This window comes from Malurus melanocephalus, unplaced genomic scaffold, assembly GCF_030028575.1.
Source record: "Malurus melanocephalus ecotype Western Australia unplaced genomic scaffold, MMel_1.1 scaffold_468, whole genome shotgun sequence".
Classification (NCBI taxonomy): Eukaryota; Metazoa; Chordata; class Aves; order Passeriformes; family Maluridae; genus Malurus; species Malurus melanocephalus.
In genome coordinates, this window is record NW_026623700.1 from 458,043 (window position 1) to 471,954 (window position 13,912).

The following is a 13,912-nucleotide window of genomic DNA, read 5'->3' on the forward strand; positions in this document are numbered from 1 at the left end:
CCAGTGCCGGGATCCGGGGTCACCCAGTGCCGGGATCCGGGATCACTCCAGTGCCGGGATCCGGGATCACCCAGTGCCGGGATCCGGGATGACCCACGGCCGGCATCCCCCGCGGGCACCGGGCACGGCGTCAGCGGAAGGAGCCGGAAGGAGCCGCCTCCTCCGCAGCGACACCGGGAGGCGGCCGGAGCGGCCGGGAGAGGCGGGACTGAGAGGGGAACGAGCGAGAGGCGAGTGCTGAGCGGGGGAAAAGCGGGAGAGGAGGGATCTGAACGGGGGAAAAGCGGGAGAGGCGAGTCTGGCCGGGAGAACGCTGATCCTGTCGGGAACGCGGGTCCCGCCGGAGGAGCACGGGACAGGCGGGTCCCACTATGGGGACACGGAACAGGCAGCACCTGCCGGGGAACAGGGGACAGACGGGTCCCACCGTGGGGACACGGAACAGGCAGCACCTGCCGGGGAACAGGGGACAGGCGGGTCCCACCGTGGGGTCATGGGACAGGCGGGTCCTCCTGGCGGGACACGGCACAGGCAGCACCTGCCGGGGGACACGGCACAGGCGGTCCCACCATGGGCACACGGCACAAGCAGTCCCATCCCCTCTCCGCCGCCCCATCCCGCGGAGCCGCCCCGGCCCCGCTGAGCCCAGCCCGGGCACAGCCACAGCCGGCGTGTCCCCAGGTCAGTGCCCTGCAGGGCTCCTGTTCGCCGGGAAACGGCGGGTTTGGAGCTGGGGAAGGTGGCAGAAGTTAACAGAACTGGCTGCGGATACAGAGGCTCTAAAGCTTGCGGGGTTTTGAGCGTGGAGATGCACGATGGTGCAGCATCACCCTAAGTWGATCAAGGGTCTGRAAMATCTCTYTTACAAGGAAAGGCTGAGGCGGTTGAGGCTGCTCAGGCATTTCTGAAAAGAAATGACTGAGAGGGGACTTTSTTAATGTGTATAAATATCAAAGGGAGGTGTCAGAGCATGGACCAGCTCTGCTCCCTGGGGCCCAGCAATGGCACAAGAGGCACCGGGCACGAACTGATGCCCTGCAGGCTCCACCTGAGCATGAGGAAGAACTTTCCTGTGCAGTGATCACACACTGGAACAGATTGTCCAGACAGGATATGGAATCTCTCTCACTGGAGATATTCCAGAGCTGCCTGGACACAATCCTGTGCCATGTGCTCTGGGATGACTCTGCACTGTGCTCTCTTCCTACCTGAGCTGTTCAGTGATGTTGTTCAAGCACAAATAGATAATAGCAAATTTAGCATCATCATTTGAGATGTTAGTACCAACACAGGAAATGGCCTTATTTCCTTGACTTGACTGAGCATTATAATTCTGTGCAGTCATGGCAACATTGGCTTTTTTTAGGTTTGGGCTTTTTGTCTGTAACACAAGCAAATGACTAGGCCTTCCTAAAATATGCAGTGGCTGCCACTGAATTACTAACAGTTGTGTATTTGATGATTCTGTAAAAGAGAGCACTGGAGCATTGCTGCATTACTGAACAGTGCCATTGGATTTTTATCTTCTGAAATATTGCTGGAACAATGTTCACACAGTGTCAGGGTGTCCCTAAGAGCTGCCTGTGTTTCATTTTAGGTTGAATATCCTGACAACCAGCCTGTTGTCTTGGAGTGTGGTGGAGCTTGCATGATCACACCTTGGCACACCTTCTCAGAAACGATGTCATGAGGTTCCCTTGCTGATGCAAACTGCTTCTGGATGCCTGTAAACGGGAGAGAATGGAATCCTCTGTTTGAGGGACTGTTGGAGCACTGCAGRTGTCCCTCTCAGCAGCACATCATGGTAGATGTGGCAGAGAAGGAGATGGATAACCCCACGTTTAGAAGTGACACTGTGCTGTCTGATGTTCACTTGCACTGTCCGAGCAAAAGGCACCTCATGGTACGACTGAATGCAGTTGGGCAGCCAGGTAAGGGGTGTTTGCACTGATGGAGCTGTATTTTAACTGTTTTCATTTCTTTGTAATGCCTGAATCCTCCTTTGAATGGTTGATGTTAATAGTTGCTTATTTCGTTCCAGTTATAAGCAGAAGCATCACCTACTTAACTTTAGAAAGTGAKCTAGCTGGGTTCTCCTCATGAGATTAACTCCAGAAATGAAAACTTGTAGACAGCMTGTCTTAAAATAAAATTTTTAATTACTTTCTGGCAAGAAGTAACCAAATTAATTGATTCACTGTTTTAATTTAATATTTGTTCATTGARCTATAGTGTCAATRTAGAACTTTGGGAGTCATGATTAGAAAAAAATTATGGTGTTTCTTGTATTCAAGCAAAAGGTGAGGACCCAGGGCCTTTAAATAATGTAACTTAAGTTTAAAGTAAAAACTATCAGTAATTAATTTATGAATTTTAATTGCATGTTTATGTGATGGTTTACCATCTATTCTATGGAGTAGCCTAACAGATTTATTTGGTTTTTTGTGTTCTTTTTTTGTTTCAAAAAAGAAACTCAAAATAGCAATGGATTTGGCTGATGTAGAATTTGAAGAGTCAGGACTGGTGGAAATGAGTTGGCAAATGCCCCTGGCTGATTGCCAGCCTGTAGATTGCTATAAAGTTGTCAAGGGAACTGACCTTGAAGCTGCTGGCAGAATGTTCTGTACAAAAGTCCTGCTGTGACAGAAGTGTTAATTGTTTTTTCAAACCCAGTTGTGGCATAAAAAGAGTAACTTTTGCAGCTGTTCTGGTGCATGACAATGTGAGAAATAATAAAAGTAGGCCTGACAAAGAAATGAATAATAATTTTGACCCTGATCAGGTCAAAACCAGGTAATTAATGCCACAGCAGATCTCCATGCTGTTTGACATGTGTTTGCTGTGATTTTGCTTGGTGCAAAGAACCTCTCAAGAGAAGGAAATGGCAGTGTATGCTGCCTACTCTGAATGAGCTCTGTCTGGGAAWTCCCTCAGCTTATTGAGACAAGAATTGGATTGTAGTGTGGCAGCCTTTAATGCTACGACCATCTACCACTGCCACTTTGCTGTATTTTAGGGGAATGTATGGGGATTTAAGCTCTTCCCTTTTGTGTCAGTTTGACTTTCCACCTTTTGAATGCCATGGAGATGCAAAGGATCAGAATGGACTTGAAGAACAAAAGCATTTTTTCACTGATGGCATTCTCTAATTGGTTAAATATTCAAATCACTTTCATCTGGCTGTCATGCAAACAGTAGAGACTTTAAAATTGCTCATTCTAGGTAGGACAGGCATTGAAGATTTTATTAGATCTAGCTAAAAATGGTCTCCCTAGAGAGGAGCTTTCTAGAGAGGAGCCTCAGTCAGATAYTTAATCTGTGAACCTCAGTCAGATATTTTATATGTGAAACGCATACCAGAATTTCATGCATGCAGAAGTTGTGCACAGATTGTGCCTCATCTGGTGTTTAACCTTTCCCYTCCACTCCCTGTTTTTACAGTATTCCTGTCATATTTCAAACTCCTGTGGAGCACAGAGGATTTGGCATCTGGGAAACACATGAGAGAAATCACAACAGGAAGAGAACACCAGTGCAGAAGTGGAGATGAGCTGTGTGACAAGGACAGGAGTAAAATAAAAAAAGAAGGAGAATTAAATAACCAAGGAGCAGAAACTCTGCTAGATGATGATGGAGATTTGGAAGTGGTCAGAAGGCCTCGAAGTGCCTCTGATTTGGAAGCAGAGGACCTTTTGAGGGATATAGTGTGCCCTGTAATTCTGATGAAAGGGAAAGAWGATGATTTTGAAGATGAAGAGCAAGAGTGCACTTGCAGTGACGTTGTTAAAATAGGTAAATAATAAGCTTACAGTCAAGGAGATATCGGTCAAATAGGTTTCTGTAAAACAAGAAAACTTTTTGCAAACATTTGTTTGCAAATATTTTGCAAATATTTTTTAAATTTACCTTTTTTCTCTGTAAGTGATTTGGGCAGTTGTTTACATGGGAAACTCAGTGCTCCTTTGTTAGAGTGGGTGTTTGGCATTATCTAGCACTATTCTATAGAATTAAGAGTGTTTAGTTCTATGTTTGAAAGGGAAGCACAGCCTGAGTTTCAAACTTGCCACTGTGGAATTTGATCTGAACAATTTCGAGATAATTATTTCTACTCTACTCTCATTTTCACAGAGCACACTATGGCAACCCCCTTAGAAGACGTTGGYAAACAAGTAGGTGTCCTGCCTTGTACTGTCTTGATTTTCATGGACTGTGCTTCAGAATTGACTCAATTTTAACTGCTGCCCTTGTYCCCAGGTCTGGCGTGCTGCCTTCCTTCTGGCTGATCACATTCTGTTTAACAGGGACACGTTCAGGTGCTGCTCTGTGCTGGAGCTTGGAGGTGGCACTGGAATTACCAGCATTATCATGGGAACAGTTGCCAAGAGAGTTTATTGCACAGGTAAAGCAGTTGTTTTCAGTTAAATATTTTCATGCAGCTTTCCAATGCAGTGCTTTCATCCTGGTGTTTTCATGTTCATCTGTTCAGTTGCAGTTAATCTTTTTTTATTAATGTATATCAAGTTGTGTTGTTTACTGTAAAATAGCAGGAACTTTCTCAAGGGACTGAGAAAGCACAAGAGTTTAAAAGCAATGTATATTGCAGTGAACTGAAGATGGTGTCTCCAGATTAAAACAGCTACTGTAGGGATCTAACTTCTTTCTTCAAGGGTTGCTCAGAGTTTGGAACTGAAAAAAGGATATAGGGAAGCCATCATCAGTGGATAGAGTTGCTCTGAATTTTCCTTAATCTCATGGTCTTGAGAGGATCTTCGAGTATTAGTCTGAGAGACATACATGGCCCATACAAAATATTAATATYTTTAATATMATTWTCACTTTTTTCCAGATGTTGGTGAAGATCTTTTGGCCATGTGTGGGCAAAACATTGCATTAAACAAACACCTGATGGAGCCAGGAGGTGATGGCTGAATGGTCAGATTTTGGCTCTTTCCTTTAGCTCAGGTGCTGTTTGACAGACCATTTGTGACTGATGTGATCTTTTTCTRTCCACAGGAGGGGAAGTTAAAGTGAAAGAACTGGACTGGCTGAAGGATGAATTCTGCACTGGTAGGTGCTTATAATGGGTCCTTTCAGATTGGGCTTGGTGTTTGGTTTAACACATACAAAAGCCTCTCTTGGGCCACAAAAAAAAATCTGGCTAATGATAATATTTGATACTRCCAGTTGAAAAGGTTTTATGTTTGTTAGGCTTTCAAATAAAGGGTTTTTTTATGAAGAATAAATTTTAAAAAGCATATGAAATAAGAAGATTAATCAAAACTTATATAAAGATATATCTGGGGTTTTGTTTAAAGGTTTACTTGCTTTGATGTATTTAAAGCTGTGATCTTRCCACAGGGTTGTAATTGCCTGTGAGTTCTGAAGTGAAAGAAAACTTTTGCTTGCCAGTCTGCCTTGGGTGGGTTGGACATAACTCAGAGAAAGCAAAGGAACTTCAGAGAATGAACAGAGGGAGTTTTGATATCAATTTAATGGTGTGTGCTCTGTTTCTGGAGTAGCAGATGCCCACAGGAGCTCAGAAGTTCCTTTACTCCAGTCATTTGAGACATTTAATCATGTACACCAAAGCCATATTCTTCCTTACAGATCCTGAGGCTCCTTATAGCTGGTCTGAAGAAGAGATTGCTGATTTACTTGATCACTGTTCTGTGATAATKGCAGCTGATGGTAGGAAAATGTAAACAGTAAACTTTTAAATCAAACGCTTGAGCATTGTGAGTAATAATTTAAACATGCCTAGTTTGCTTTTAAAATCTAATAGGTCAGATCCTTACCTCAKTTGCCAAACTCTGCCTTAAGTGTTCCTGCCTGTATTTTCATTTCTAAACACTTGCATTTACATTCTGAATTAGCAATAGGGAACAGATGTGGCAAGCTACTAGCTTTTCCATTTCTTTGGTGCATTAGTTATTTGTGACTTAATAAATTGCTCAACACACTGACAAGTAGCTGATAAATCAGAAGAGTTGTGTTGTCCTGTCACTGGACATTGTATTACATAACTTCTGTGCAAATAATGCTAAATTGGTGGTTGGACTAAGATTTTCTGTCATGTGTATAACCGTTTCAGATGCTGCACTTTCCCATTGAGTCTTTGCCTTTGGATATCACTTTTTTCCCTGAACTTTTTCTTGCTTAAGAGAAGGATTGAAAAATGACAGGCTAGCTTATCTSTATAGGAAAACCATTGTTGTTTTGATCTATAGATAAAGGAGAATTTGTTTTGGTCATGATATTCAGAGGAGTTGCAATGCTGCTTTCCAGAGAGATATGGTTATAATGGTAAATTAATTGTGGTCTGGTTTGGGTTTTTTAAAGAAAAGAGGCTCTATACTCTCTGTTATCCTGTTTTCTCTAGCTTTGCAATGATTATTTCCAAYGGAGAAAATTCATGTGAAAGCTTGTAATGATCTGACAAGTGATTCCCRTTGTTATGAGAGAAAGCTTAAAGAAAGCCTGGCAGCAGGGGATGCTTCTACGGGGTCAGTTGTTGCCATTGAAAACATAATTTGGCACTTACATAAAATAGCGCCCTATTCAATTAGAATAACGAAGGCCTGTTTTTGTTTCATACCTGAGATTTAAATAAATTGTATACTTGATTATACATATGCTCTTAATCTCTTTTTTTTGTAGTTTTCTATGATGATGACCTGACAGATGCCTTGTTCAGAACTCTGTATAGAATCACACACAACTTGAGAAATTCTTGTACAGTTTACTTAGCACTAGAAAAGAGGTGAGTATTACCAAGAACTTGAAAGCACTAAAAACTTTGTGTGCTTTATTTGGAAGAAACATCTGTTTTAACTAAAGATGGGCTTTTGATTTTCTTGGTGCCAGTTGACCACAGGCTGCTTAGGACAAGGATTTTTTTTTTCTACATGCTTAATTTTTATCAGTTCACAATCTGAGTTGCACAAGAGTTTGTYTTTTGTTGTCCTACCTTTGCCTCACCTGAAATAACCTCTGTGCAAATAAGAATAAATAGGTGGCTGGATTGATGTATTCTATAATGCCTGACCACTTTTCCTAAATATTTTGGAGGTCACAGAGTGGAATGAAGCAACTTAGAATTAGAGTTCATATTTCCTGGCTTGAATAACTCTAGAACAGTTTCTCCTGATTGCTTTCAAGGAATTGTTGACTGTTTTTAAGTAGCCATCTGTGGGAGTCCATTCATGAGCTGATACACAAATAGGCTTTGCTTGAATCTCTGGAGATATGCAAGCAATAACTCTTCCTGTGCTTYGCTGCCAGGTGTTTGTCCAGGAAGCCAAGCCAATAATTCTGTTATGGCAAAGTGCCCTAAAATCAATGGAAAGATTAATCAGAGAGTTATTGTGTATTGATGCTGACATAACACCTTTTCTGCTTTTCAGGAATGGGGGCTGTACATTTTTTGGCTGCTGAAGGGAGTTAATTATGCTGAGAAGAYCTATTTTTCCCCCATTCTTTAATTAGCTGAAGAAAGTTACACGTCCATTTTAAATGCCAATGTAGGAGGGATGTTCTAAATTAAATACTCTTTTGCCAGGCTGAACTTCACTTTAAGACATATGGACGTTACATGTGAAGCCTACAGTCACTTTAGAAATACYCTAAATGATTTGGAGAACCTCCAAGATGGAAAAATGAAATATACAGTGGAGCCCATTAAACTTGATTTCTGCCAGTTCCTTGTTTATGAGCGAGTTGAGCAGTTGGTAAGTGGCATTCATGAAAATAAATGCAATGTGTCAGGCTAATCATCTCAAATTAATTTTCAGCTGTTTACATAACGTGAACTAAGAACAGGAGAATAAACATCACCTTTTCTTTTATTCCCATTTAGCTTTTTTGATTTAAAATGATCCTTGTTTGTGCTTACATAATCTGTACTAGATGGACATGTCCTGGTTTTGGCTGGGACAGAGTTGATTTTCTATCACCAGCAGTAGAGTGGATGAGATTGCCCTCAGTTCCTCAAACAATAAGAGACTTTTACTTTGTAAAATGCCATTTTTGTGATTGAACTGGAAAATGGRACCAATATGTCTTCTCATTTATTTTCTTGTAGAAGAGCTTTCATTTCACAGTTTTAGTAATTCCTTTCCCAGTTCAGAGATCAGGAAATAATGTTCTAATWTCTATGAAGAAATCAATTAGCTGTAAACTTGTTATTGAGAAACATGTCAGATATAATATTTCTGGGTATCTAATTACCTCTCAAACACTTATGGTTCTCTTTCTTCATTTTTTTCCAAATTATCTGCTCTCGGAAATACTATGCAGGGTAACTAACAGCTTGCTGACTTCTAGAACAATCCAATCTAACAAATCTTTTTAGAGGAATTGCAAATCTTATGCTGAACTGCAAACCTGCTACCAAGAAATTTTGTTCCTGTAGTCAATGTACTATTGTTGTGTGTGTGCACAGTAAATTGGCAGGGGCTACAGTTGCTTCATGAGATTGATTTATTTTACTTAATGCTGAAACCTTCAGGCATAAAACATGTGTAAAACTTATTTAAAAGCTTTATAAGTATATAAAAGTGATGTGGATTATACCTAAATGTGTMAATTCATTCCCTGGCTGCTTTGAGGAAGACTGCTGATCCTCAAAATGTATGCATTTTTATTTATCATTCAGTATATTGCCACAGTTGAAAGATGTCATGGTGAAGAGTATGTGATAGTCTGCTGATAATCCTTTGTACAGCAGACAAAGTATATTAATTTATCCTAAAGAAATTAAGTGATCTGTTTTCCTCCTTGTCCATAAAATTGAGAAGGGAGTGTGTGTTTGTATAAGCCATGCATTTGTGAGACCTTAATTCCTCAGTAAATTATTTCTTCAGTTGTTTTTTTGCTAGCATTATTGAAACCATTTGTCAGCACAGGCTAAGAAAAAGAGCAAGAGTATCAGTGAAAATGCTGCAGAAGATCATGCAGACCAGTGAAATCACAGAMTCACAGAATATTCTGAGTTGGAAGGGACCCACAAGGATCATTGAATCCAGCTCTGAAGTGAATGGCCYRTACARGGGTCAAACCCACAACTTTGGCATGCTCCAATCAACTGAGCTAATCTCAAACTATTTTGAAACAATTATTTTATACTAAATGCACATTATTTTTATAATCATGATTCAAGAATGAAGAAATTAGCTATATGTCTCTGTTTCAAAGATAATTTTGTTGTTTCTAGATTACATAGATGGCTTTAGTATCCATCCATAGATGGATACTGTCTATACGTGGAAGTATAGGGTATGTCTTAAAACTTGTCTAACAGTGAGCATGTTAAATTTTTTTCATAATTGCAACCTCCTGATGTGAGAAAATACCTGCATGTATTTTTTCTGCCCCTGCAGGAATTGTGGAAGATAGTGGCTGAGCACCTAACATGACAGGGCCACAAGAAAATAGAGGATCTTAATCTAAGAAGAAGGGCTATTTTGCTGTTCTGAGACAAAGAATTTCATCCCAAGGAGAGCCTCTTCCTGGTGGAATGTTGTTCTCAGAAAGTATTGCAATGCAGTTTTGCTTTACTTTTTTGGTCTGGGCACTTGGTTTCTTGGACTTGTGCACTTGGACATGATTTCTTTGATGTTTTTGAGGACCTACCGGATGCCAGGTGGTGGTAGTGACATGGTGAATTGCTCTTTGGGATTGATGACTTCAATTTTAGAGTCTGACAAAGAAGTGTTCAGCCTTTTCCATGTGGTTGATTTGCAGATGTCATGCATCTCCCCTTTTCAGGTTACAGAACATGGACACAGCTCTCAGTCTAATCCCAGTTGACATTGTTTGAATTTCTGGACACTTGTGAAACAGTTCTGGACAACACTTTTTTGTCTTGCATGAAATTGTCTTTAAGCAAGTTGTTTATGAAACTTYTCTGTCTAGATCACTCTAGTTTAGGGCCACTATCTAAACTGAAAGGAGACAAGATACATTTTGTTTGAGCCTCTAAAAATACTCCACAGAGGTTTTGGAGTATAGGAGGTCAACCCTATATTGGAATTTTGAGCTATTCTGTCCTAGGCAGGTTGAGCGTGAGAAGGTACCACATGAAGTGAGATGCTGCAGCTCTTGAAATACTTGGAATTCTACCYTCAGTATATACATGTAAGGCTGGGGGGAGGGAGGTAGCCAAGAATGTCTTGCCTACACAAATGGGGACCTTCAGTGTCTGACCTGGATTAAAGTAAACATATTTATTAAATCTCTTCTGTGTTATTAACAAAACTGAAAACCTGCTTGTACTTTTATAACTGTTATGTGCACTGTTGTGTTTATATCAGTTTGCCATGTGTGCACTGCCATGGAAATCCGTGTGCCCACYGGATTCCTCAGCGTTAGGAGAGTGTCAGTGATGGAGCTGTTCCAGCCTGGGGCTCGTGGGAGTGTGCAGACATTCATTAGAAGCATCTGACTGACTTCTTGAAAGCCTGTTCTGCATTTGGTTTCAGCCAGTTATTTCATAACCTGCTTATGTGTGTGAAGACCTATTTTTTGTGKTCTTTAATGAGATGAAAGGTTATTAGATGATAATGGCCATTCCCTGTGAGTATAGTCAAAATAAAAATTACATTATGTTAGCATATATCTGCCTAGATTAATGCAAAACTTCTCTCTTAAAACTCTCATTTGAACTTCAAAGATAAAAAACGGTATTTTAATCGAAAGATTCCCAAAGTCGTGTTTGTTTGTTTGTTATGTAATGTTAACTTTGGTAGATTTAACTGTTTTGAATGTAGCTGCTTGTTTCAGTAGTGGTTTTTTGAAGCCTGTAGCAAGAAATCAATKTGAACTGATGTGAAATAGTGTGTGCAGTTAGGGAGGATTTTTTTCTCACACAGGATTTCTCAACATCTTTGGAATTATCTAGAGAAACTCACCTGCAAGTCCTTCCTTTCTGTGAAGGGAGGGAAAATAGGTACTTAATTTAAAACATGAATTTTATTTTTTTTTTATTTCTACTCTGCTATGGAGCTTAAATTGGAAAGTTTTCAGTTAAAAAACTGATTTTTCTCTTTTGCTAAATAAAGTCATCAGGCAGTTGGGAGCATTTCTGGATCTGGATGGCGAGTCCAGTGGTCATCCAGATGGATCATTTTGTGGAGAGAGCAACACAGAGGAGGTGAAGGGGAACCTTTGCAGTGCAGTGTTCTGATAAAAAGGAGGAGTGTCCAAATACTCTTGGAAATTACAGTACTGGATAGACACGTGAGCTTCCAGGAGGAAACTGGTTTGAAACAAACTGGATTTTCTGTCACTGGCATATGGWGAAACAACAAATGCCTTTTCTCAGTTCCCATCCCTGACCTGTTTTTATGTCTTAAGAGAAGCAAAGGTGATACAATTACAGAYACTGGTCAGGAAGAGAACTTCTATGCAACGTCTAAACAGCTCTATTTTGGAGCCTTGCGAAATAATTGCATTTATTTATTTTCAGTCTTTGTCRATGTGAAACTTTTGAGAGTTGCTTTGTTGTGAACGACTGTGTGTAATTTTGCAGTAGAAAAAAGTTGAGGGTACTCCCTTGATGGGATACATTCTGTATATTTATCATTGCTGGGTGTTCTCAAGTGTAGGTGGCTATTTGTAGGCCATCCTTGTAGCTCCATCTGCTGTACAACACTTTGAGTCAAAACATTTTACAGTTTGTTAAACACCCTGTTCCTTTCTAGTTTAACAGTATTGTATTTTGGAGTAACAGTTTAGGTTGAGAATGTGGTTCTGCACTTCTCACCTACACTTGCAGATGAAGTTACTGTGGAAATAATCCTGAAAAAAAAAGTGATGTTGCCTACTTTTTGACAGTAGCTTTAGGAGGCTGCCTCAGGAAACATTCTAGGAAAAAGTGGATGAAAAAGTGTGTGGTAGGGACTCCTCAATCCTTAGAAGGTGAGGATTTTAATTGGATCTCAAATTTTTACAGCATATAACTATTGTAAGRTTGTTCATTAAAGTGGATGCAGAATCCCTGTGTCTGCATGTTATGACATGGAAAGGAGGTTTGTGAYACAGGAGGTTTGTGTACTCTTACAGATTTCATCCTGCTGTTGTTCTACTCATCCTGACCCTAGTTTTCTGTTGTCCTGTCCATCTGATCTGGAAATCGGTGCATTAACAAATTAAAGGTTCCTCTTGAAAAGTAACTGCCTCTTTGTGCTGCCAGCAGTGCAGTCAGCTGTGTCAGTACAGCACTTTGCCTCAGAGAAAGTTTCTCCCAGCAGATGGCACACAGAATTTCTTTAGCAATACCAGCACCTAAAAGCAGTAAGAAAATACCTACATAGATATGTGTTTGTGTGCATGTGTGTTTGTTTACACATTGTTTGCCCAGAACAGCCCCATTGGTGTGAGCAAGAAGAGATGTAAAGAAACAGCCTTAGCTTCTTAGCAAGGTCAGTGTATTCTCCAGGYTTCTTGAACAAATATTCAAAGGGAGTTCTTGTCAGATGCTGATACATAAGATGTTAATAATAATTTAAAAGTAACATAACTCCTGCCTCAAAAATGAGTAAAAATACATGTAATAAATTAGCCAAGAAAGTTAACAGGGAATTGGACAGAAGACAGCATAAAAGAAGTAAAGTTTACTGCCCTATAATGSCCCTGCTCAGTTCTTGTTGTAAGGGATATCAGTAGCATGTTTATATGTTTATGTTATAGATTGATCAAAAGGGACACCAAGAAATCATCTGCTCTGTATTCCTCTCAAAGCAGAATCATACTCATCTGAGGGTTGAGTGTTTGTCTTCCTTCTTAYTGAAGGCTCTCATCATAGAGATCCTGTATTCTCCCAGGAATCTCTTGTAGTGGTTCCTTACCCTTTCTGATGCAAATGGCCCGCTCCTGTCTTAATGGCTGAACTGCAGCCTCTCTTACAATTTTGRACCATTAAATCTTTCTCACTGTAATGAGCTGACAGACATAAGGGTTCTGGGCAGGATAAGTGGAAATGAGGAGGCGTAGATGGCCCAGCCTGGAGTGGTGTGTGCAGGGACAGAAGGATCCTGTAGCACCATCTGCAAACTGGCGGTGTTTGCAGCGAAATGGAACAGGTCTGGCCACTCAGAGCCTGCGGTGTTCCTGCCTTGCTCGTGTCCTCTGCAGCTGTCCTGTGCAGGGTCTGACAGCTCCCGTCTCTTGTGAATAAATGTGCATTCGTTATCAATCCCAGTGCAGTTCTGTGAATGAGAGAGGCTGCCTGTGTGCTGGTCACGGCAGAGGGGAGGGAGCTGTACATTTCAGAATCGCATCTTGGCCTTATAGTACCCACATTTTAGGTTTTGAGGAAAACCAAGACTGTGAATGAGACCTAGAATTCTGTGAGATGAGAGTCCAGGTAGGGCTCAACATGTGTTCAAATAGTTTCTGTTGTGGATGAAATACTTAATCTTATTTTTTATTGGGTTGGAGTTTCAGGGGCAGTATTGTGTCTGCAAATACCACATTGCTGTAAATGAACCAAACAGCAACTAAACAGGTCATTATTGGATTGAGCTGCTTTTGTTGCTGTCCACAACAAAAACGTTTTTGCTGCGTCAGGCTGAGATGCTGGTGAAGATTTGGGTATTAATTTTCGAGTTTGGCATCGTACTAGATTTAATTTGAATTTCTAATCAGAGTTAGAAGACCAAATGACTTTCCCAGTTGTTGCATTTGCTGAATTGTGTCCCAAGTGGCAGCCGGTAAATACGAGGCAATAAGGAGAGGACAGTGGTTCTCGGTGGAGCTGTAACGGTGCAGGCACGGATTCCCATCGCGCTTATGAAGCCGGCTCCGCTGCCCGTGTCACGGACGCGCTGGAGCCCGCGGAGCAGGCGGAGAGGAGGGCGGGCAGTCCCTTTCGCTGAGGGGCCATGGGCTCTCCGTGCAGCCGCCGAGGAGGGCG

The 13,912-nt window shown here is 41.2% G+C and overlaps 1 protein-coding gene across 1 annotated transcript; it reads left to right on the forward strand.

Moving 5' to 3' along the window:
- The first annotated feature begins 1,319 nt into the window (after positions 1-1,319).
- On the forward strand, positions 1,320-12,584 carry METTL22 (methyltransferase 22, Kin17 lysine). The gene is made up of 10 exons (XM_057380719.1): positions 1,320-1,931; positions 3,442-3,792; positions 4,129-4,169; positions 4,255-4,399; positions 4,847-4,918; positions 5,014-5,067; positions 5,608-5,688; positions 6,658-6,760; positions 7,559-7,727; positions 9,378-12,584. Exons 1-10 carry the CDS (start codon positions 1,721-1,723, stop codon positions 9,411-9,413), a joined length of 1,263 nt encoding a protein of 420 aa, XP_057236702.1. The 5' UTR covers positions 1,320-1,720; the 3' UTR covers positions 9,414-12,584.
- The last annotated feature ends 1,328 nt before the right edge of the window (positions 12,585-13,912 follow it).